The 26,369-nt window shown below is 39.9% G+C and overlaps 1 protein-coding gene across 2 annotated transcripts in view; it reads right to left on the bottom strand.

The window, feature by feature from the left end:
* Positions 1 to 3,436: 3,436 nt before the first annotated feature.
* The window catches only part of ANK3 (ankyrin 3), a 101,772-nt gene continuing 78,839 nt past the window's right edge, over positions 3,437 to 26,369 (bottom strand). For both annotated transcript variants that reach the window (XM_021699504.2, XM_044916035.1), the window contains 3 exons: positions 26,074 to 26,124; positions 15,600 to 15,680; positions 3,437 to 4,871 (listed from right to left, as the gene is read on the bottom strand). In XM_021699504.2, coding sequence (XP_021555179.1) covers positions 15,609 to 15,680; positions 26,074 to 26,124 — 123 coding nt within the window. In that variant the 3' untranslated portion in view covers positions 3,437 to 4,871; positions 15,600 to 15,608. The remainder of the gene's footprint in view (positions 4,872 to 15,599; positions 15,681 to 26,073; positions 26,125 to 26,369) is intronic.

Here is a 26,369-nt window from a genome sequence, read left to right on the forward strand (position 1 = left end):
GTTTACTGTTCTGTGACCTCTGATGTGTGATGGATTCATTCATTCAGGAACTCAAACTACCTATGAGGTGTCGAGCAGTATTCTAGTGCTGTGGATACAGCAGAGAACAAAACCCGGTCCCTGCTCCAGGAAGTGCGTAGTCTAGCATGAGGACCCGGTAGTGTGCCTCACAGACTGGGACTTTTAAAATCTGGCAAATCTGGTGGCACCTGGGTGGCTCAGTTGTTAAGCGTCTGCCTTCGGCTCAGGTCATGATCCCAGGGTCCTGGGATCGAGCCCCACATCGGGCTCCCTGCTCTGCAGGAAACCTGCTTCTCCCTCTCCCACTCCCCCTGCTTGTGTTCTCTCTCTCGCTGTGTATCTCTCTCTGTCAAATAAATAAACAAAATCTTTAAAAAAAATAAAAATAAAATAAAAATCCGGCAAATCACTGTTCTTTCCCAGCTCCCAGAGTTATGCCCTTGCTTGACTTATGGGTCAGAAGAGAAGTGGCAACTGAGGATGTCAGGGGAAAGGAGGCAGGGAGAGCGCTTATGTTCTGGGATATCAACAAGAAGTTCTGAGGTGGTCTTGGACCAAAAGTCCTGGCAGGGGGCATTTGAGTGGCTCAGTTGGTTAAGTGGCTGCCTTTGGCTCAGGCCATGATCTCAGAGTCCTGGGATCGAGTTCCGTGTCAAGCTCCCTCCTCAGTGGGGAGTCTGCTGCTCTCTCTCCCTCTGCCCCTTCCCCCTGCTCATTCTCTCTCATAAATAAATAAAATCTTAAAAAAAAAGTCCTGGCAGATTTTGCTTCCTGGGTGCCTCCTATAGCCTAGCAGCTCCCACGGCCTTTAGAATCCTCTGAGCATGTCCCTCGCTACTTTGCTTTGGGACGACTTTGGAATTGATGAGGACACCCTGGAAGTCCTGTTGAAAATGCAACCCTTGGGATGTTTATTTCTTAACTCAGGAAGGCCCAGGGGATAAAGAATAAAATGTCTTCACTGCAGACTCACTTAGCTGTACATGCTACTCACAGCTTCTACTCACCGAGCATAGCAGATACAGTGCAGAAGCTCCTTGTGCCCTATTTGGAACTGTCTGCATTTAATCCTATTAAAGAAGTAAAGGCTATTGGACTGATTACCAAGGATGCTCCTCAGAGTCTATTCTGTTTTTTGTTTTGTATTGGTACATTGTTAGCCAAGTCACCACATAAGGAAATTACACCATTGCTTCTTGTCGCCATTATCGAAAGAAGTCTTGTGAAGTTTGACTCGTAGCTCAATGTCAAAAATATTTGTTTATGGACTGTTTTGTCATGACTTCATGAGAAAGAAGCCGTGCTATATGACTAGGGAATTATACATCTTTTACTATGTTAGGGCCTCCTTAACAAACCAAAAATACTAAGACTTATCCAGATGGGAAGTTAGCTTTTGGATTCTAGTTTCTTCAGCGACTCAAGGAATGAGTTGTTATTCCTGTGATTTCTATTTCTGGGCTTACCACATATCCCTGCTGCACAGCCAAATGTGACCTGATGCTCATAATAATAAAGGAAATGAACAATTTTTTATTTGCCCTGGAGAAACACAAATGCTTATGTGTTCGGTGAAGTGGGATCCCTCTTAGAAATGGTGAAATAACCATGCACAGTATATTGCTATAACTTGGCAACACAATAGTGATAATACATTTCAATTTAACAAATTCAGGAATTTGCTAAGAATATAAAATGAAACAGCAAATATCAGAAATCTATCAATCAGTTTTTTTTTTTAAACCGCAATGTAAATCAAGGAAAAGCTTAAATACATTTTTATAAGCCAGCAGGCCAAAGACTATTAGGAATATATAATGTATGCCCTCATTCAATCTATGCACACATATATAAATATATATAAATAAATAATTTATAATATAGTTATAATAATATATAATAATATATAATATATAATATATATTATTATATAATATATAATATATAATAATATATAATAATATATAACAATAAAATCTTTATTTTCCTATTTTGGATACTTCTGAGTAAATTTATGAGCTTTTTCTTGAACAGCAGTCAAATTTTTTAGCTATATAAATGTAATATAGCAATTATTTAATACCCAGATAAGTATACTTCATTGAGTTTCCAATTCAGGATAAACACCTATCTGTCAAGGACTGGGAGTCAGAAATCCATAACTCTTAGATGGGAAGTTAGAATATCTGAATTCTGATCTCAGTTTTACAAAGAGAAGCTTTGGGGGAGCTTTTTTTTTTAAAAGCCTTTCAGGGGTCTGAGTTTGCTCCTCATCAGATGATTTTGGTGTAGGTGTAGAGGTACTTTCCATTTGTTTGGGATATCATGCAAATGTCTAGCCCCATTATTCATGCAGAGTAGATTCTCTGTACATGTGTTCTGCATTGATCCTGAATCCTTTTTGGGAACAACTCATCTGATTCAGCATTTTTTTTAAAGTAAACTCCACCCCCAATGTGGGGCTCGAACTCAACACCCCAGATCAACAGTCCCATGCTCCACTGATTGAGCCAGCCAGGTGTCCCGTCAGCAGTCATCTTTAATGGACAGAAATACGGGACGCTGTCAAATGGCTCCAAGCACCCATGTAATATTGGTATGGGGCCAACGACTACCAAAGATAAGACCTACCTCCTACGGTGGTTATGAGGACTGAGTTGCTCGATGCAATGCACTTGTGTATACAGCCGAGCATGCAGTGAGGGTTCCAATTTTAGCAGTGAGAATTGCTAGTATCACCACGATGTGCCAGGCTCTGGGCTAGAATGCAAATTAAAACAGCCATGGTCTCTGCCCCTGTTGAATTTATCATGTAGGGTGTGATTGCAAATTCCGGTGCCCACCAGGCCCGTCAGGACTCATAAATGTAAGAGGTGGGCTGGCCTCCGTGTGGCCTGGACCACACACACTGGGTTGGAGCGCAGGGACCACGTGGCCCTGGCAGGTTGTTGCCATCGGGGAATGAGGGCTCTTGTTGCCCCATCTTGTGTTTTAGGAGAAGTTAGGAATCTGGGTTATCATGTGACATCTCCCGACTTACAAGCAGTGACAATGAACGCCAATGGCCAACAAGCGAGTGCCTTAGGGGCTAAAACAACTGCAGGCTGGATGCTTGCTGCAAGGGTCTGTGTACAACTTCCGGACATGTGGTTGCAACAGCCCCAATTCCCCACTTTTCTGTGGGCAGCACAAACCAGATGAGGGCAAAGATCAGTTGTCAGTTAATGTTTATGTTTAAGTCTTGGCTCCTCCACAGATTTCTGTAAGCTGGGAGTCTGCGGGGCACAACTGAACGTTAGGGACTCGAGTGACCCCGGAGGCAGGGGCTGGAACAGGACCGGGGAGGGGGCTGGGGAGGCCAGACGCCCAGGAGTCAGACGGTTACCTTTTGCCAGAGAACACAAGGACACTATAGAGCAGAGGTGGGTGAAGAGTTTAACACAATTTATTTTAGGCTTAAATAATCGACTAGGTCATCCAGTGTATGGTTTTTCATACATATGTCATTAGAGCTATGTGTCAATGAATGCTGATTTTATATGAATATAATCAACAAATTAAAGGATTTCACCAAAACCCAAATAAAAATGCCCTTTAAAACACAGCAGCCTTATTAACCTAATATGACACTGCTAGAATGGTTACAAATGATTGGCTTATTCAAAGGTGTCTACATCTTATAGCCAGTACACGATACAGTAGTAATTGTACAGCGTGCTGCCATTCTACTAGCTAAGAATTTCGGTTCAGTCCATTTTAAATACGCCCGACTGGGGCCTCTTATGAGCACCATCCACCTCTAAAGCAGCAAGCATTACCCCCTTTTAAGCACTAACAGCACCCCCCTCCCCCTAAAGCAACTACCGTATAGGGATTTTTTTTTTTCCATTTTTAGGTCATTTCATTGAAAAATTGGCAATAGCAACAAATATTAGATGAAGGGCTTTGTGTTTACAGATAAAATCTTCTGTGTTGCAGTATACTGTAGTGTTTGCAAAACTGGAAAAGATTTAATCAAAATAAGGTGATACACATGCATCAAAATATTAGTATTCTGAAGAAAAAATTTTTTCACAGAACTACAGAATTCCTCATTTAGGGAATTATTTAAATTTGCAGCAGATTTTAAAGATTTGTTGTTTTTTTTTTTTTTTAAATCAAGCTAGCAGTTTTGCATATACAAACATTATAATTGCTAATATACAAGAATCAGTGAAGATCCCCCCACCCAAAATCCCTCCCCCCTCTTCTAGGGTGGTCACTTGAGACCCCTAGTATGTTAAATGCATTTGCAATATTCTGTTTGTGTTCTAAGAGGCAGTGCCTTATCAACATTTATTCTATTTTTCTGTTAGAATTTATACAGTGTTATTATTTACAGCAAAACTATAGATGTTTTAAAAAAGAAACAAATAGTGTTTATACCCTGACAGTTTGGGTCCAAGAAAAATAAGGCGAGCTGTTGTGGAGTTAGTAATTTTAGTGTTTCTCTGTGATTTCATCGTCCCATCTTCTGTCCGTTCTGGCGGCAGGAATTTCTTCCTTTTGTAAATGACACCAAATTACTTAAGATAAACTGTTAACAGCATGGCTTCTTGTATATACACTGCATTGCTAATTGCACACGCGCCAATCCTGGGAGTGAAAGTGAATTTCCATGCTCTGTAAATTGGCTCATGCTAAATTAAAATGTGGGTAGTTCTCTCTTTTTTTTTCTTTTTGCATAAAAAAAAAATCATGCCATTAATGTGTGGAAGCAGCAAACACACACACCCTTCTCCGTGAATTTTTACTTCCTGCTGACATATCTTCCATGAATTTCTCAATACTGGCAGTAAAAACACATGATCCTGTGGAAAGAGAGAAAATAGGTAATGAGTTTAGCCTGCTTGCTTGCTTTCCTTTTTTTTTTTTTTTTAAAGAATTTGCCTAACCCTTCCTTGCCATTCAACAGAAAAGCCTGAGAGAACGGGCGTCTACTTTCTAATGGGGGGGTTTCACAGGATGTTCTGACCAATGTGATCTGCTAGGACAAAGCCCTGAGGTGTACCTGCAAGCCCTTTGAAGGCAGTGACTTTTTTCTAGGTAACCCATGCTCTCCACAGCACACTGATCACTGTCTTTGTGGTTTTCGAGATTGAGTTGGAAAAGACCCTCTTCGAGGGAGCCTGCCATCCCTGATCAAGTCACTCAGGTACTCGTGAAAGCCACCTCCAGCCCTTTGGGCCTCGTCTTATCTATAAAATGAGAAGGCTGACAGAGATGCTCTCTGGGATTTTGATCAACATCAAAATATCAGGGGTCTGGGGTTCTCATGGGCATAAAGGGCTAGGGATACGGAGTCAGGATAAATTATTTCAGTAACGTCCGTACGTTTTATAACAAGTGTTCACTCCCCAAAGTGCAACTCCTCTTTCAAAAAGGGAGAACAGCATCATTCCTTCATTACTCTGAAACTGCTTTTCCATGCGCAAATTAAAATTAAAGACTGTCTTCCACCGCTGCAAAGAATACTTTTTCCCTCCTCCTGCCCCACATTAGTCACGGACAAGATCAACTCATTATATTTGAGCTTCTTTATGGGGGCTGCGGACATCTTGTCTCACTGGATAATCACGGCATAAAGTATCAGTGTTTTATAACCAGTCAATACAGTCAAAATAAATCAACAATTTTTGCTATGCACGCTTTCTTCATAAAACAAAATCTTCCTACATATAGTTCGTCCTCCTCTTTCAGTGTGAAAAGGTGACACGCTTGAATGCCGCCTGAGAACAAGTCCTAGCCCCTAGAGAAAACCTGAGTAAGGCAAGAACAATTTTAGGAACAATCATGCTCATTCACTGGTAAGCAACACACCATTTCTACAGGTCTAGGGGCACCTTCAGAACTGTGCTTCTGTTGGGGCCCATGTGTCCTCAGTGACCTTGAGGTTGTTCACTTACCCCAGACAAGTTTCTTTCCCTTTTCCCTTTAAGATGGATCACCCAGGATACCTTGGCTCAGGTCAGCGTTAGTATAGCACTTCCTCTGTCTGCTCTACTAGGTTCTTGCTTCCTTTCTTGTATGAAAACTGCTACTAACCTCCATGCCCCAGGTCACTAATGCTTAGAGCCAAGAACATCAAAGTGTCAATTCCTTCTGGGGTGATTTCAATATTGCCCCCCTCTGCCGCACCCAACATGAGTCTGCAGAAATGGTAGAGAAAGAAAATGACTCATCTGGGCAGGCCGTGTCCCAGAAAGTGGGCAAATCCGAGTAAAATCAGGATTTTCTCCCCTGTTATTACCACTTATTCCTTATCTTCTGGGCACCAGGGTTCTTAGATGGCCCTGTGATAACGTGACCCCAGTGTTCCCCTTCTGTCTTCCTAGGGATGGGCCTCAGCAATTTTCTCTAGTTGAAGCACCTCCCCCACTTTGTGCAGCTTAATTGATATATAATTTACATGCCATACAATTTATCTATTGTAAATATAGTCTGATAACTTTTAGGGAATTTATATAGATATGCAATCATCACTACGACCCAGGTGGACTTTTTTTGTTTTGCATCCTGTCTTCCAAAAGCCAATCCAATTTCCCAGGTTAATCTTGCAATAAGAAGCAAGGTCTTCCTCTTATCACCTCAGTGCAAGCAAATTTTATCTTTTATAGAATATTGGATATGTTTCTATAATTTTTTAAAAAATGCTATTCATTATATCCATTTATATTCAGGTAGGATTTGAGTGATAGTTCAAAAAAAAAAAATGGGAGTGAGTTCCCCTTGTAAATCGCTTTTGTTCTTGGTCATGCAATCAGAGTGTGGAAGGTCATTCATTGGACAAAAGACCTTATACCAAGTACAGCGTTCTACAAAAAGCATGAGCGCCTTGGCCCAGGGACCGTAGGCCTATTATAAAATACTGACCTTGTACAAATTGTGATGAGAGCGCCATCTGATGGAAAAGTGTGAGGGCAGGAGCCATCGAGATGACATTTCAGAAATAGAATTTGAGTCCTTTTCCCTTTTGGGGTTTAGGTAATACATGAGATAGAAGCCTCTGCATTTAGCAATCTGTCTTTGGGTTTTGCATGCTTTTCAAACCCAAAGATAGTAGAAAACAACTCAGAAAAACAAACATTCCTTTTAGTCATTCCACTATAATTTTTTTTTTTAATTTTAAGAAACATTTTTCATGTATAGAAAAACAGCTATTCAGTGGATTTTCATGGAAGTTTATATTTTACAGATGAATGTTGTGCTTTCCATATCCATTTTCAAGTCAGGGGTATGCTTGAGCTTCGAACCACCATTTCCTTTATAAGTCCACATACAGTGGTTTTTGGCCCCTAGTGCCCAGCTTAAAAACAAAAATCACCCATCTGTAGCTGGATATATGAAGCTCTCTGCAGTTCAGCCCAATCAGCCTCAATGCCTACGACTCTTCAGTGAAAAGCTTTGTTTCACAATTTCCAGTGGTTCTCAAACTTGGGTGCATATTACAATGATCTGGGAGGCTTAAAAAACAAAACTAAACTAAACCCAGTAGCCAGGCTACATCCCATGACAATTTATTTGGCATTTCTTGGGGTGGAGCCCAACATCAAAAAACACTGAAAAAACCTCTCTAGATTATTTGAATGTTCAACCAAGTTTAAGAGCCAGTGATATATTCTAGAACACTGCTTCTCAAAGTTTAATGTCCTCATGTATCACCCAAGGGATCTTCAAGTATGGATTCTGATTCAGGAGGTCAGGGTAAACCCAGAGACGCTGCATTTCTAACAAGGCCCCCGGGGTGATGTTGATACTCCATAGACCACACTAGGAGGAGCTAGACTGCATGTCAGTCATCAACACATGGGTTTCCAACTTCCTTTTCTTTGCTCATGATTTTGTATCCACCTATACTTCTCTTCCCCTAATCTTCACCTATATTAACTCCTCTCTATCCTTCAAGTTTGTGTCAAATGTCATCTCCATGGAAGTTCAGACTGTGCTCTCCCTAAGGAGATCTGCCTTGGCAGGGTAACTCTTACTCATCTTTAGACTTTGCTTGTTACAGCTTTAGGAGAGAAAGCCTTTTCTGATACGCCTTCCTAATAGCCTACCAAGAACGTAGATTTGTTACTCTATTTCCTTCTCTTCCTACCCATCTCTCTTTCCTTCCCTTCTCTTTGTCTCTCTCATTATAGAAGTCATGGGGCTAAGAACAATTTTTTTCCAAGCATTAATTCTAGTTACTTCATGTAATCATAATAAAAACTACAGTGCAACTTAAAAATAACTCCCAGTTCATGTAGATTTGTTCAACTGCTACCAGTAAGTGGGGCTTTTTTGAGTTGTTTTTTTTTTTTCTAGTGACCTGTGATTTTTAAAATAGGGCCAGTTAAAAAAATACAGGGAAAATATTGATCTATATTTTGGTAGTAAAAAACATACAGCACTAATAAAATTGTACAGCTACTATTATTAAATGTTATATGCCAGGCACTGTTGTGGAGTGGCTTAGCTCATTTAATATTAGTAACAATAAGGTACTGTTGTATCTTCCATTTTACAGATAAGGAAATAGAGCTCAGAGCTATAAAACAAGCACAGGTTTGCACACTTAGTACACAGTAGAGTGAGAAACAGAAGTCAAGCCACCTGACTCTAGAACCCTTGCTCTTCACCTCAAAGCCAAGGCTTTTGTTTAATTAGGGATTTTTTTAAAGGGTAAGAAAAATAAAAACAAAACTATATAAAAACATATCTACTCCAAATAAATTCAGGGAAAATCTTTAGGAGTGAAGAAATTCAGGCTGCACCTTGGACTTCTGGGAAGCAGAATCAGGAGAATCTGCTGGGTGAAAATCCAGACCTGTCATTAACTATGACCACTGGGGTTTCACTGTCTCTCTCTCTTCATGCATTAGTAAAGAGGAATGAGAATGCCTGTCTTAAAACTTCCCCTGGAATTTCTCTGCATGTGATATTAGTTTACACTTCAGAATACTTTCAGTTATCCCTGATTTCTCAGAGAACATCAGTGACACTGCTGTTCCCACTTCGCCCACTGTTCCTGGCACCCCTCACATCTTCGTCTACTTGCCACTGATCAGGCTCGTCAAGGTGCTCTTCTGGGCTGTCTTAATTCTACTAACAGCTGAACTTGCCCAGTGCTTACTATGGGCTTGCCTGTCGCTATTTAAAGTGATTTACTTGTATTAACTCAGTTAACTCTCCCAACAACTCCTCGAGGTATGTTATTCTTATCCCAGTAGAGGTGAGGAAATTAAGGCACACAACCAGTCTAAGTTCACCTAGCTAGTAAGCTCCCCGGCAATTCCCTCCACTCAGGCCATTTCATTTCTCCCCCAAATACCAAAAATGACCGCACTATGATCTCTAGCCCAGAGTTGTCTCCCTAATCATTGACTAATATCGAGGGCCCTGCATGTTGACCATCTATGAAGCTACTTCATCACCCAGGCTACGTCAATCCCTCCTTTTGTTTTTGTGGTCTTAGGTTCTATGATTTTGTTAAATAATTACCTATATACAAGCAACCCTGATGTCTTCAACTCTCACCCTTCCCTCCCAACACAGAACTAATCTGGTTCCTCAAATCTGTTCTCTCCTTTTCATTCTCTCTGCCCCGGTTCAGGCCCTCATCTGTGTCTCAGAACCGAGGCCCTTGTGTTCAAACTCTGTCCTCCCTCTACTACTGCTAGGGTTACCTAAATCTTATATTATTCTCCTATACAAAGCTTCCAGTGGTACCCCACAGTATCCAGGATAAGGACCAAACTCCTAAGCAAAGGTCATCTGATTCTCCATACTGCCCTATCTCAAATGCTACTCTTTCTTCAGAAACTAGTTCAAATATGCACTTCCAAGAAACTTTAAAAGATCTCCTCTGTTGGAGGTAATTATATCTTCCAGTGGATGCCCTGAGCATTCTGTTTCTATCTTTTATTACATTTATGTATTTTGATTTGTGTGACTTATGATCATGTGTGCCCCTTGGACTAGACTGTAAAGTTAAAATGGGCAGGAGTTCTCTCAGATAATAATGTCAAACTGAGGATAATGTCTTAACAGCGTTGTACCCTCCCTACCACTTACACAGTGTGTCACAAGCCTTTGCACATAGTAGCTAAGAAGTAAAGGAGCTCCAGATGGCTAAACATCTGCCTTCAGCCCAGGTCATGATCTCGGGGTCCTGGGACCGAGCCCCGCACTGGGCTTCCTGCTCAGCAGAGAGTCTGCTGCTCTCTCTCCCTCTGCCCCTTCCCACTGCTCGTTCTGTCTGTGTCTCAAATAAATAAAATCCTAAAAAAAAAAAAGTAAAGGAGCTCTAAACGCACACAGTGACCTACTTACAAAAGCCTGTTAGCTAATCTACAGTATAGGAACGTTTCTCTCATCCACTGCCATGAAACTGCATGGAATGAGCTATCCTGAAGTAAAACCAAACAAGTATGCTGGAGGGCTGAGGCTGAACATGTCGGCGATCTTAGGTGAGAGGATATAGAATAGTTTGGAGATTTCTATAAAGGAAGAGGTCAGAGGCAACCTTTTAAACTCTATTCCTCTTTAAAATCTTATTCCTCAGGACTCAATCCTGAGCTCCTTCTTTACTCCCTTTGACCCTCTCCCTAGATGATCACATCTGTTCTCTGGTATTCAACATTTATCTCTTTAGTGAGAACTCTTACATTTTTATAGGTGCGGCCCCAACCTTTCTGTGGAGCTCCAGACTTGTGCATCTAATACAGTACTTGGATGGCTCATAAGCACCCTCAAACCCAAGTCCAAGCCTCAGTGCTTGATGTTCTTTTTAAAACCCATCCTGCTTCTGTTCCTTTCTTTACTACCCAGTTGTGTAAGCCAGAAACCTGGGAGTCATTCTTGACTCAACCCTTCTTCTCATCCTCCCCCCAAGCTAATCCACCTGTTGATTTTCCTAAAACCACTGCCCAGGTCCTAGCCCTTGTCATAACTTCTGAGCGACCTTCCCCACCTGCCAAAGGTCTAACTATGTTTCTGCATTATTCTTGTATTGGCACTTGGATTTTATATTTTCAGCCCTTAAACATCTGTCCCATCTCCCTCCGCCTTGCGGGATGAGACATTGGGAAGGGCAGGGACCATGGAGGTTTTCTTCACCATTGTACATCTCCCTTTCCACTTTCAGACAGGTGGAAGCTCAAATATTTTTTGAAGGAATGAAAAAAATGAATCAACTTTCTGGCTCAGAAGAAGTGTTGCCTCTGGCAAGCGGGGTACTCTTGTCACACTCAGCTTCCATATGGCCGTGAGATCCTGAGCATTTCCCCCAAAGAGGTGTGGCACACAGCTGGTCCACAGTCCTTTATGGTTTCTATCTGGGGACCTTCCCTTGCTACAACCTCACTAATCAGCCCTCTAAGGGTATTTATGAAGTAAACATTTGGGGATCATGGCTACCTTAAAAATGAAGTTCTACCTTATTTTAAAAAAGAACAAAAATCTGAGTATTTTCATTGTGTAAAATATGAAGACATTTACTACAGTTTGCCTATGGACATCTATTTGATTCAAATTTGCTTTTAGTTCTTTAATCATCATCAAATACTAATTAACTATGAATACGAGTAATAGTTAAGAACTTAGGTTCTGGATAAGTTCAAATTTCATTCTTTTGTTCATCAGCTCTATAGGACCTGGAGTAAATCATTTAACTTTTCTCAACCTCAGTCTCCTCATTAATAAAAAAGATAGTAGCACTTACCTTATAGCATTGTTTTGGGGATTATATGCGGTAATGTATGTAATGATCTTACCTACTACTTGGCATACGCAATCATTTGCTATATCATGACTATTATTCATAAATAATTTCAGTCATACAGCTAAGTGCAATAGAAAGGGCAGTAGGTGGAGAATCAATCATCTTGAGTTCAGGTCCTAGTTCTACCAATCGAGCTGTGTGACAGTAGAAATGTCATTGACCTCTCTGAGTCTTGGAATATTCATCTGTAGAAGGTAGCAAACAAAATTGGCCTGACCTCTCTAGAGGCTTGTTTGAAGGATTAAATAAGACAAAAATGTAAAAGCAGTTTGTAAACTACAAATCACTACATACTAGTACATTCTAGTACATATGTACATACTATGTACAAATCTGTATAGCTGTTGTAAGCCATTTACTTTTCCCTTAAAAACATTAAAAACAGGATGGCTGTGACTTGGTATTAAAGAAAATCGGGTGCAGGGTTCAGATAGCTCAAAATAAAACTGGTTTTAAAATGAAAAATAAAAATTTTGATGTCACCATCTGAGACTCAGTGAAATTTGGCAGCATTCCATTTGCTCAGTTTTTTGTTTTTTGTTTTTTGTTTTTTTTTAAAAAAAGGGCAGGCAGCAGGGCTATAAAAACTCTCAGTATATTTGCAAATTGATTTTTCCGGAGCACACATTCAGTGTCATGGAAATCCAGGTGGTGTTCTTGGACTCATTTCCTAAGTTCACTTATGGAAGGTAAATAAGCACCCTGGAGAGTAACGTGAGGCTTACAGTCAAATCACTGTTCTTTCCATCTGACGCATTAAGTTTGCTTTAGGCTGGAGTTATTTTTACATTCCTGTGACTTCTCTCTGAATTTCTCTCTTCTTTGAGTGGGGGAGCAAGTGAGCCAAAGCCCTGACAACTTCTTTACAGGGTGGGTTATTTGTCATTTGAAGGCCTCTTGTACATTTAGTGACCCTGTCCTGTCTGTATTCATTTACTCAGAAGGACCTAGAAGAATAGCACGGTTCTATTTTTTTGGCGTCATTTACTCATAGATACTGGGTATATGTGGCTCTAGAAAAATGGCTCAGCTGGTGGGGGCGACCGCCTTGGTCCTTTACCACCCAGAGTCTGACGCTGACCGAACCAGCGGGCGAACTCTGAGGCGCATATTGAAGTTGACTGAACTCTCTTCTAGATTCATTTCACCTATCACTTATAACCGCTTCCACAGACCAACTCAAGACCGCGGACTCACGCTTAGCGTTTTATGCAGCTACTGTGCGTACACGTGTCTTGCCCCAGGTTGGGCTGTCAGCCATGCATGAGAAGTGGGTCCGTTCTAGATACTGCGGCACAGATGCTGTGGGTCATTTTCTCCTGTCCCTCACCCTGCGTGAAAAGCAAGCCATGTTGATGTCTCCTGATTCAGCCTGCCTGTCATTATCCTCACAGCCCAAGCCAGCGTCTATATAGTTTCCTATTCGGTTTTCTGCTCATCCGTGATGGCCACCTCCGGTGCATTCTCTGCTTGCCCCTCGAGCGAGTGATGCAGAATGTACATTCAATCACACCCCGCCCCACCCCGACGCTTTGCACAGCTTTCCTTCTGCTTTTAGTGACAGGCCAGAATCCCTACAGAGAGGCTCGTGAGGCCTGAAAACTCCCAACTTTCCACTCTCTGCAGACCAAGGGCCAAACTCTCTGCCAGCTAAACTGACCTGTTCTCACAGCTCCTCCCTTCCTGCACCCCCCCCCCCCCGTCTGGTCTTTGCAGGGTGCTGCTATCTGCCTGGAGGGTTACCCTAGACACCGTCCAACTCCCCTCCTCCACCCGGTCACGTCCCGTGCAGTCCTTTAAACTGAGCTCAAACATTGTTTCTCAGGGAATCCCTGCCTGTCACCTCAGACCCGGGTCAGGTCTCCCGTCAACGTGGTTGAGAGTGTTGGCTCTGGTGGCAGGTTGGTATCCTATTTCTGCCACTTTTAATTTATGTGACATTGGGCAATTTGGGCCCTGTTTCCTCCCCTCTGACATGGGGATAATAAGGGCATCTCTCCAGAAGGGTTGGCTGTGAGAATTAAATGAAGAGCGGGATGGAACACTTGGAGGCGTAATATGTAGTAAATATGATTATTTCCAGAATGTTCTGCAGTTCTTGGTAGTTGTCTCAGTGCCAGTAAATACGGATATGATCAATTAGGACGAGTTAACATTAAACCTCCACAATGTAAGCTCAGGGAGGGCAAGTACCACACGAAGTTGTTTACTAAGACTTTCTCAGTACCCCATGCAGAAAGCCTCATGAAAGGAAGTGAAATAAATCTTGGCATGAATAAACACATGGTAAGGTTTTTTGAGAGGGAGGGGTTAGGAATTTATCTGGGCCTGCAGTAACAGGCGCATACCCTCACCCCAATCCTAAATCTGAGGGAAAAAAAAAAGATGTGGTATATATACACAATGGAATATTACTCATTCATAAAAAAGAGTAAAATCTTGTCATTTGCAACATGGAGCTAGAGAGTATTATGCTAAGCAAAATAAGCCAGAGAAACACAAATACCATATGATTTTACTCATATGTGGACTTTAAGAAACAAAACAAATGAGCAAGTGGGGGAAAAAAAAAAAAAAAAGGAAGAGAGAGGCAAACCAGGAAACAGACTCTGAACTATGGAGAACAAACTGATGGTTAGCAGCGGGGAGGTGGGTGGGGGGATGGGTGAACTAGGTGATGGGGACTAGGGAGTGTACTTGCTGTGATGAACACCAGGTGTGGAAATATTGAATCACTATATCGTACACCCGAAACCAGTATCACACTATGTTAACTAACTGGAATTAAAATAAAAAATAAAAAAAAAGGAGTTTATCTGGGCCTTAGTTACCTCACCTACAAAATTCAGGGCAATGAGACAAAGATTTCTCAGTTCCTCACCTCCACACTCAACACCAGGATTCTGGTAATTGGGGGACAGAAGATGTATGCAAGTGCAAACTGGAATCTATTCTTTTCATTTGGACCAATAGGGCTAAGACAACTGTTCGTACGCAGCCCTCAAGAAATCATGCCACTTCACCTCACAGACTTAGTGAGGTTTTCAAATTTCTTTTCAAAGCTCCATCTGCTTTTTCACCTTTCAAGTGACCTTTCCTAATTATAGCTATGTAGAAAATAATAGGACAATGTAAAATTTAGAAAACAATGTTAAAATATCCTCACCTATGAGGAAAAGTTCAATTCACACAAAGCTTACCAAACATTTAACTTTCAAAAAAATAGTAGTCCATTAACCTTCTATTTAATTTGCTTTGGTTTATATAAGATACACCAAGTAGTATATAGGGATCTCAGTCATTTCATTTAAACTTGGCAACCACTATACTTCAACCAAAATTAAATTGTCAGATGCCGTTCTGCTAAAACGGTGAAAGGCTGGATCAGAGCACATCTGTTAGAATTATTTGTTGCCAGATAGTTCTGTTAGTTGTAGAATGCTAAAACATTGCACGCTGAGCCTCAGCTCTTAGAGGAGACTCAAATGTCACTATTTACATTTGCTTCTGCAAACACCATTTACATTTAAATTCCTGACTAATTTGTGAGGAGAAAGTTTATGGACTGTGAACTGAGTTTTAGTGTGTGTATGGATGTGTACATAAAGAGAAAAATAACTCCAACTTCACACTGGGTATTCAAAGCTGGAATTCAGTGAAAAACAGAGGGAGGGGGGCAGGGAGATCGGAATCACTTATCCAGTGAAATGAGAGGTTTCATAGGAAGTTAAGGCCGACTGTTGCCGGTATGAACACACCTATCGCCTTGACTAACCGTTTACTGTTATGAATGGCTCTTCTTTTCCACATGCCGGATTTCCTTCTTTGTTGTCTTCACCTTATAACCTTCTCCCTGCTGTAAAAAGGAATGTACGCATTAAGATTCCATAGTAAAAGAGTTTTAATTATACAGCGGTTCCCATTCTGGTCCCTTGAGGCTGGATTAGGGTAAGTGAAAGACAGTTGAAAGCACTGTCACTTCATGTCCCAAAATACATGCAATCAATCTATTTGGCTTAACCACACAGCCTAGCATCATGGAGGCAAGCTAGAGAGCACCGTCAGAATGAATACAGTAACATAACTATGCTTCACAAGAACTCAGTAGGTTAGTGATAAATAAAAGGTTAGTGATAATAAAAATAATAAATAGTAAAATTTTAAAAAAGGTTAGTGATAAATTTAAAAAAATGAGTAGCCTGTTCACTTCTTGTAGTAATCATCACCAAAGCCCTCAAGGCACCCAAACCCCAATTTTAAAAAAATATTATTAAATTATAATTTATTTCTTCTTAAGCCAACAGAATTTTAAGGGATCTGTTGTGTCGAGACTCAAATCTCTCAGGAAAGCACCAATCATGAACTAAACACCATGGAAATGTTGATCTGAGGGACTTTTTTTCTTTTAATCTGTGGAATTACCAGCCCCCTCCTCTTACTCCAACCAGGCATCCATTTTCCATAAAACAAGACCTCTCTTCATTGAGCACCAGGGACACTTTTCTCCAAGAGCAAAGTTGTACAAATCCTCCACTTTTACCCGCTTTACGACAGAAACGCAGTAGCCTTTCCATTTTTCTGAGTTAGTCTTGAGAAATTTTCAGTTCACTTTTTCTTACGTAAACACAGGCTATTGGAGTTTCTATTTTCAAAATGAAAAGGGTAAAGATCTGAGAAAACGAAAGAAATGACAACCAGAGGTGTTTTGTCTGGGAGATGGAGAAGCATTTGCTGAGTTACACTGCGCAGCGGTGAGTTTAGTTCTTTCACCTGCACACTGGAAATGGACTGTTATAAACCCAAAGAGGAGAACCCCCCTCAGGTTAAGAGGAGGGAATTCAGATTTCCCTGTAGAACATACTGGAAAGGGAAAATGTATAGATTTGATGTAAGGATCCTGAACTGAGCTTTTTTGCCATTCTAACATTTAAACCCTGTACATTTGCTGGAAGTGAGCGCCCTCTGTCCTGGTCCCAGGCCAGGCAGCAGGCAAGGTAAAGGCGGAGGCAGGGGGCCGGCGGGGGGGGCACTGCCCAGGGGGCTGGTGGTGATAGAGGGTTTTTATTTTATTTCTCTTACATGCTTGGACCAGCACATTCTACCCTCCATAAATGAACTTATCTCTGTGAAAACTCTGAAGACAGTAAAAAATATATAATGTTAAAGAAGGTTAAGAAGAAAAGTCTTTTTCCTTGACCCTGATCAAATGCACAGGTTGTCAAAAGCAGCAAACACTTCAAGCTGCCACACTGCAGATGCCAGCCTGTTAGCAGCATGTTCTAGAAAGTTCACAAAGCGATTATCCTCTACTTTTTCTTTGGCAGCCCCTCTCCATTACCATGTCATCATGTTTTCTCTCTTGTGGGATAGCAATTCGTCTTATTATTTTCCGAGTGATCTGTAGGAAGCAATAGTGAGAAGTAGAGATTTTCCTGTTTTCTATTTTAAGAGGTGACACTACAGCAAACAAACAGTAGGAAATCTAAATTCCAAGAGAAGCATAAAATCCTAATGATGATTACTTTTCTGGTGATGAGGTTGCCTTCTTCATCAGTAAATTGCTCTTCTGTGACAGATTCACCAGGAATGCTTTTTGCTTCCTCTCCCTAAAGGATGTGGCATAGAGATTAGCAACCTACTAGATGGACAGATCTCCACACCACTCCACACACCACACACATGCTCTGTGGATTTTTAGAAAAAGAAAGTATAAATTCTACTTGCTACTCGAGGGCAAGGGGAAAAGGCAGACTCCTCTGATGGTTATTTAGCAGCCAACAACATTCAAAGCACTAAACCTTAGGTATTTAACAAGAATGATGGCTAGCAGCTAACTCCAAGAAGGAAGAATGATAAAACACAGTTACATGTTGATATACGAACCAAAAGGTTTCATTTGTTGAAAAAAAATTAGCCAATGATTAGAGCTCTGATTAGATCATCTCATTTTGATCACAGTGTTTCTTGATTAGTCCTACCAAATCTCTCAAATAATTTTTGGGTTGCATTGTGCTTAATCTAAATTAAGATGGTACCTTAGTCGGGGCATTATGTTTATTGCCCTTGTCAGTTTTTTGGTTTTTTTTTTTTTTCCATTTAAAAATTCATTTACTAAGGGTAACATAGACTTTTTTTATAAGCAAAGTTCAGGGTACAGAGAAACTCTTATTTATTTTTCTTTAAAACTAAGCCTTTTGTAGGTCTTAAAATAAATGGGAATGACTCTGATGAAGTATGCAGTTTCTGACTACTATTTTCAAATGAAGGGGTCTTCTGTGATGATAGATCATCTAATCTCCATGGCTACAGACAAAGAAAAGATCAGTACTAAAGGAATTTAAAACAATGTTATCTTTCCGTTAGTGACTGCTAACTGATTTAGAAAGGGAAACTGTCAAAGATCTTCCTCTGGTGAGTTTTAAAAAATGGAATAAAGTCTTAACTCCCCATGGTGGTCTCCTGTTTTCCAGCTTGGTAGATCTGGATGGCTCCTTAATCTCTCCCTATTGGCTCTATAATTGTATAAGAAAAACCACTCAGTAAAAATAGGGCCGTATTTGCAATATATCACCTTCTTCTAGTGCCACATATAGTTTGGGGGAACAGGGACAAACATCTTAAGTGCAGACCTACTCTAGGGACTTAGTGACCTGCTGGTCAGACTTCTTGTTGAAAAGGTGGCCTGGATAATGCTATAGAACGGTGTACTGCAGTTGTTGTTCACCTGCAGTTGTTTCAGGGAAAATGGCGGATCACAGAGACGATAGCTACATTTCCGGGAGAGCCAGGATTCTAACTCTTTCAGTGTCGTTGGTCTGGAAAAGTAGTAGTTCTGATAATTTTGTCAGCGCCAGCCAATGGTCAGAAAGTTCTGTGATTGTTTTATGTCACAGCGCATAGAAAGGCAGTGTAAAGACTAAAACATTGTCTTGTTTGGCTAAAAAATTCCGTTTTCATTCTTTTTACAAAGTACCTTTATATTCTTACAGATTGTAGGCTCACAGTTCATGATTAGGAAAGACATGGACTTATTTTCTTCCCTATGGTACAGAAAAATAAGATGTGGGGCACCTGGGTGGCTCAGTCAGTTAAGCGTCTGCCTTCGGCTTGGATCATGATCCCAGGATCCTGGGATCGAGCCCCGCATTGGGCTCCCTACTCGGCCAAGAGTCTGCTTCTCCCTCTGCCCCTCCCCCTGCTCATGCTTGCGCGCTCTCTCTCTGAAATAAATAAATCTTTAAAAAAAAAAAATAAGATGTTTCTTGCTGCTCATGTTTAGCTCCCTTTGGATCTTGCTTATGATTAGTTTCAGTTAGCACAATTAAGAGGGAGAAGGAAATTGGAAAAATGTAGAGGTCTCATGCTTAAATACACTAAAATCTGCAACAAGTTTTAATTCCTGTGGTTGTGGGAAAAAAAAACAAATTTCATTTTATTTTAAAAGTAAAGGCATAGGGGTGCCTGCTGGCTCAGTCAGGTAAGCGTCCGACTCGATCTCAGCTCAGGTTTTAATCTCATGGTTGTGAGTTCAAGCCCTGCATTGAGCTCCACACTGGGTATGGAGCCTACATTAAAAAAAAAAAAAAAGTAAAGGCATAAAGACATCAAAAAAGCCAATAAAAGGTTGTGAAAGATTTCCCTCTAGTTTAAAAATGAATAAATGAGATATTTTTGAGCTAACTCAGGGAAATGTCCAGCTCTTCGCATGTAGCTAATTTGAGGATCCCAGGAAAATCCAGTAAAACAGAATCCTATTGGATAAGTTATGAATGTACTCTTTAGCAGGGAATGATGCCAGTTAACTGGACAGTCGCTGAGAGGAATGTGAAATAAGGTATATTTGTAAACATAGCGAATACGTAGAAGAATTTTGATTTATATTAATAGCTTTAGAAAAAAGCAAAGTCCTATTTATAAATAACAAGCCCTATAAGTTGTTGAGATCTACTCTGGCATGTGGGCATTTTCATGTTTCCTACTGAAAATTCATACTGCTTATGTACAGCTAAAGATAAAGATGCCTCTCTTAATCTTAAGTGGCCATTAAATACAGTCAATTAGTGCTTTACTAAGGCCAAAGTAAGTTGCGTGGTGATGAGGAAACTCACTAAACTGGAGGAGTGGGTAAGTGAAGGGTTGATTAGATAAAGAGGGAAGACAGGAAGGAGTCAGGAAACATGGTTTTAAAAAAAAATCATCCATCTTTAATTCTGTCAAATATATTAGAGACCAAGTATTACCCAGGAGAGGTCTTTTTTGGGCCTTTCTTTATGACAGAATATAATCTCTAATTAGTTCCTAAAGTTCTAGAAAACAGTTTGTACTTTGAACTAAGCAAAAGTTCCCCCCAGGTCTTGTTGATGGCATTATTTTTGGCAACACCTCCCCCCCCACTTTTTTCTTTCCTATTTCAAAGGAAAATTATAGCACATATGGTGTCACAGTATCATCCCTGGTGGCCACCTTAATGAAGACTAGCTGTTCTTCCCTTTGGACCTCTGCTGGAAGCATTGCATTTCATAATTTTTATTCCTCTGTCCTTGAATAAAAGGAAGGAATAACAGTATGAGATGTACCAATTGGCTCTGATGTCTGTAACATTAGAACTTAAACTTACCCCCCAAATGGGATGGATATCACATTTGTGACATATATAACTTAGCAAGTTACTAAGCACTATGTGATGGTATAACCCATTATTATATTCTGAGAAACCCACTTGCTGGGAATGTGTGTATGCATGCGCGTAACGTACATGTACATTTTATATACATACAAATACATGTACATAAAAATAATCTGAAGCTCAGGAACAGTGGTTACCTCTGGGAAATGGAATGAGTAGATCAAACTTTATATACTTTTGATTGATGATTTGGGGAAAACTTATATGGTTAGTAAAAAAGTTCAGAAGTAGAAATAAAAATACAGCTGAATTATATAATAAAAATTCAGTTATTTGAATCTTACCAAACTTCCTAGTAGTTTGGCTGTGAGTTAATGTTTTTGTCTTTGTAATCACTAACTTAGCACATACTATAAACAAGCTCATAGGATGAGTTAATTTACTCAAGCTGCTTCTAAGCATTTGAAACCACCGTGATATTATCAAATTATATAAAAATAAATGGATGTGCTTATAAAATCTAAAAATCCCCCCACAATTAGAAGAGTTTGTTCACTTGACTCATTCCTTAGGGACTTGAAAATAGTAAATGAAAAACAAAAATAAAAAAACAAACTTCAGAAGAAATGGGTGAACCTGCATATGAAATTGAAGAGAAAAACCATAAAATTATACTTTCACTCCATCAGTTGTACAAACTGAATGGCTAAGAAGATGGATTGACCTCGACTTGCAGTCATGAAGCCCTGAGCCCATCTCCTGCAGGTGTGGACACTGCAGCCCAACCTAGCTCGGGGAGGGACGGAACAACCCCAAAGTGGTTTTCAACTCTGAGAGCCTGAGTGCTAGAGGGATTACTATGGCAAACAGTCTAAATATGCTCGTCTGGCCCAAGGCTGGACAACCTCCGTGAAGAAGGCCAAATTCTCAGCATTCCGGTCTCATCAGATAATTTCCAGGAGAGACAGCCCACGGCGGCCCTGTTCCATGCCACTGGAAATGTTTAAGTGGCCAAGTGCCTAATTTGGTCTAGGAAAAGTTATTCCTTAATAATTGGTTCTAGAAGAGAAAGAACTTAGCAAGGAGGGAAAAGCAGGTAGAAGGCACTGCACTGGAGGGCTGGAGAGCAGGCTGGGGGGGGTCCCAGACTGCTTGCTGCCCTGCTGCGTGGTTTTGGGTAAAGCCAACCGTCTAGTCCCTAGGTTTTGTCATCTCAGAAAAGAAGTGATTTTAGTATCAATGATCCCTTTCCATCCTAACACTCTCCTATTATGTTTTTGGCAGAGGTGTTTTCCGTGTCATAAGTACTGTATACTACGGCAATTTCAAGCTCTTTTAACATTAGAAAGATAGCAACATATAGAGTGAAAAGAAAAGCAACAGAAGTGTGACACTTTCCAACAGCCCCCAAAATCTGAACAGAAAACGAGTAACCGGATCCTTATATGTGTAATTTATAATGATTTTTGTTATACCTAATTATAGCTGTTTTTGCTAGCTTTCGGTTTCTCCAAGTTTGTTTGATTCTATTGTTTATACAACGCTCTCTCCACTTATAAAACCCATGCTCTGGTCATTCCACTCAACCTCCCTAAAATTACACTAACTTCAAGCAGTGGGGAATTGGGGAGAATAGACCCCTCTGTTTTATGAAGCCATCGTAGTGTAATTTTCTCTCTTAAACTTAAGCTCTTAATAAAAATGTTTATATATTACACATAACTATATATTAAGTTCAAATATATAAATAACACATTCTGACAAAATTGCTTAAAAGCTAACTTGCCAATGCATGTCTAGAATTCTAGAAGACCAAGAGAAGTAACCCTCATTGATTTGGTGGGTTTTGTGTTTTTATTGTTTTGTTTTTGTGCTCTTCAGAGTAAAACTTCTTTATCCTCTCCCTCTCACTTTTTTTTTTGCAGGATTCTGTTTATTTTCTTCTGCCCTATACAGAGGAGATTCAACTTCTATAATGAGCAGCTTTTATAAGGAATGAGGTAGATTTGGATGCAACATGAGTATGTCGTATGTTAAGCATAAAAAGCAAGTTACAAGATGATTTGTCTGGTGTGCTTTTTCTGGTCGTTTCACTTTAAAATATCATTTTTTGAAGACGTTGATTCTGGGAAGGGCAAAGCCTGACTGAGCAAAGAGTATAGTTTTAACTCCTTCAGAAAACCTGTATTAAGTATTTCTTTCCCCTAATCCCAGGGAATGTGTGGGAGGTGAGTGATTATGAAGATTTTATAAGCGGGGTGAATACTTGCAAATATGCTGGATACCAATTAGTAATTTGGCTTGCCTAGATGGAATTGTCAAAGAAGTGATTCATGCTTTTTTTTTGTTTTGTTTTTAATGTATATAGCTATCTATTGATTGATTTGGGGATAGTTTAAGATTTAGACAAGGACTTACTTTCTTCTCTAATGCTTCCAGAGCCTGAGAAAACCTACACTAGAGCAGATTTGGCAGATTTTCTTCTCTTCTTTCATCTGATCTACGTGAAAAGTACAAGCAGCAGGAGTTTTAGATACCTAAGCCAACTTCTCTACTTTCTCATGGGTTTCCTGACACTTTGGAAAGGGATGATAAATCTGATAAATGGTTTTCAATAGATATTTCCCTTCCTTTCCTTCTTTCCTTCCAGAGCTGTCAACCAAGGAGCCTCAAGTTATTTGGACCACATTCAAAGGCCTGTGTGTTGAAAATGGCTTCCTGGTTTCTGCAGTCAATTATTCTAACATCAAGAAATTTCTCTCTAAAGACAGAGTCGAGTAATGAAGACAAGCAGCAGACTGTGGGAAGCGTTCTGCCCGACCTGACCAGGCATATAAAGTCAGTGCTTCCAAAGGCCTTTGTGGGGGAAATGAAGGTTTATTCATTGCGTTCAACTGTGCTGCAACGGGGGGGGGATAATACTTTTACATCCAGTAAAAAAATGCCTCCTATACTTACAACTACAGCCTGATTTTCTGTATGTTAGTCAAGTTAAAAGCCTTTTTCAGAAGGTTTTGCCTGATTTTGTTTATGGCACATACATCCATGCCAGGCTATAACCAAATTCTCAGCTACTGATCGGTAACAAAGAGCTGGTTTTTACTCAAGAGCTGTTCAGGCAGTAGGAATTTGAGACCGAGGAGAGAGCCTTTTCATTATTTCATTGTCCTTCTCCATCTGACCTCATACCTCATGTGGCCTCTGACGTTTCCACTCTCTCACCAAGATAAAATCTTTGTTCACATACAAGACTTTTTCAGGGAAGGCAGGATACAAATGCCAAGAATTCTCAGACAAAATTACAGCTGCGACGAGTCAGACACAGGCCTAGACTGAATACTCACTACCATACAACACGACCCTTTCCTCTTGGTGGTGGTTCTTACAAGCTTTCAGATGTGCGAAGAAGCATATATAGAGCCGCTTACTTATCAAGCATGCTGAATTCTCAAGGCCACAAGGAAGGACTTTCTAATCCCATAGCAATGCCCCATCACAATCCGGCTACAGGATACCTTTATAATCAAACGCCGGCGAATAATGCGGGTAGTGACTCTCCGTTCTTCCTCTGAGCTCGAATCACTCTCACTGTCTTTCAAGTCCTGATAAATGCATTTTTTAGGATAATTTTACCATCACATTTAAAATAAAAGACATTCTGAGAAAGGAAATCAAAAAAGAATTACTTTCACTTGCTGGTTTTCCCTGCTAAGGAACATCACGCATATGTATTTGTGAGAATCTTAAAAAAAAATTTAAGTGGAAGAAAATTTTGAGCAGGATCCTAAATGACTCTGTATATGTATGTATTACGTGTGTATGTGTATTAATACATATATTTAATTACATTGATCTTTACCATATATATGCACACAAAGATCAATGTAATTAAATAAAAATAATTATGAGACATTTTAGTATCAGAAACTACATGCTACTCATTATTAGTTTGAAGAGAAATTAATATTCATTATTTAAAACTCGTTTTAAATCTCTATACATTTGACCTGAATGGCTATGCTTCATTTGATCTACAGAAAGAGGCATAGCATCTGATTTTTATGAAATTTTGGTCAGATTTGACAACTTTATCAAAAGCTATTTTGAACTTTATAAAAAAGTAAAGAATTGACATCAGTAGAATTTGCCACATGTATTTATATTGGGAGATTTTTAGCAGCATAATTGGCTCCTAACACACAATCGGTGCTCAGTAAGAGTTTATGCAAATGAATGAAGACATAATGTAAAACATGTAAAAACTTGGAGTCTTATTTTAAAGATCTGATATGAAACGAGGACAGAAAAAACATCTGACAGACAAGAAGACAGTATAGACAAGAATACAAGCAGTACACAAAATATTAATTTTTAGGCAATAAAGATGAGAAAAAGGGAAAAATGTGTCATGGTGAAGACTATTTACTGAATGATTTTATCTCTAAATTTTAATGGTGGAATTCTGAAAATAGTTCTGGCATTTTATTTTCTAAGTTTGCTAGTTGCCCCAAATCTGAGAGTCCCGGAGATAGAAACTGCAGTTAATATCCATTGGAAAAATCAGTGGCAGTGTTGGTAAAAATAGGGGGGAAAAAAGTAAAATTGTTACAGGAGGTACAAGTGTTAGCTAAAGTGCTTGTCAAATGTTGTCAATGGGGCGCCTGGGTGGCTCAGTCATTAAGCATCTGCCTTCATCTGGGATCAAGCCCCACGTAGGGCTCCCTGCTCAGCGGGAAGCCTGCTTCTCCCTCCCCCACTCCCCCTGCTTGTGTTCTTGCTCTCGCTCTCTCTATCAAATAAATGAATAAAATATTTTTTAAAAATGTGGCAGAAAGTAATAAACCAGGGTTTCTTTAAAAAATGTTGTCAAATAGATAATAAAGTAGACTATTTTTCACCCAAGGTACATTTAACAAATACTTTAAAATATAATATCAACCCTAACGTTTTAAGAAATTTCACCTGATCAAAATACCCTACTGAATAGTATGGTGTCAAAAGGAAAGTTATCAAGTTTATTCCTTGCAAAGATATTGGCTGCTAAATTCCCTCTTTTAATATGTTTTAGAAAAGATTGTAAATTCAGAAAACTTACAATGATCCCAGTATTGTGAAAGGAGGCACTGAAACAGCTCAAAAAAGCAGAAAAAGAGGAATTCATATTGTGAAAGAAAAGAATTCCCAATCAGCATTCAGGGATCAACAGATTAGATGAGGCAAAAGCGAAAATTCAATCTGAATTATTCATACACAGAATTGTAAACTGGGGAAAGGTTTTCACTTGGGTAAATTGAAAAGCAGAACATATGTTAATGCAAACACTACCAAACCTAGACATCAATTGCATTATAATCCTATCAAGAATCATCTGAGACTAGTCCCTTTCGGAAAGAAAAATGTCCATTTGGCCAATGTTTAGTTTCTACTTTCTGCCTCAAGTCTCTGCTAATCTGAAGGTGAAAGGTAGAGAGAAGATGGTGGTAGAATCTTGATCAGGATTCGTTTTAGAGAATTCTCTAGAATTGGCGAAGAGCGTAACTAGTAGACAGACAAACGGGATTGTTTCAGTATGGCTTGCCATGGGTCACTGCATGGAAAGAGGTGGAAAAGAGCAGAAGTTTACCTTGTAACAGCAAGCAGTCATCCGTGTAAGAGCCGCACCCGGACTTTTGACCTGATTTTTTAGGGGACAAAAAGGGGACTGTTTTCTGAGACCATACATCAGATGACTACTCTATTACGGTCTAGCTAAAAAAGACACATCCTGAACATCTTGGGATTTCTTGTGAGATCAGAAAGTCCCAGAAACTTTAACTCCATTAAGAACTTTTATGCTCATGAAAACTTTTTAGGCATTAGAGTAGGACCTGTAACCAATACCAAAAGCACGATCTCATAGCAATTTGAAAACACTAAGAG

Source organism: Neomonachus schauinslandi, chromosome 6, assembly GCF_002201575.2.
Source record: "Neomonachus schauinslandi chromosome 6, ASM220157v2, whole genome shotgun sequence".
Classification (NCBI taxonomy): Eukaryota; Metazoa; Chordata; class Mammalia; order Carnivora; family Phocidae; genus Neomonachus; species Neomonachus schauinslandi.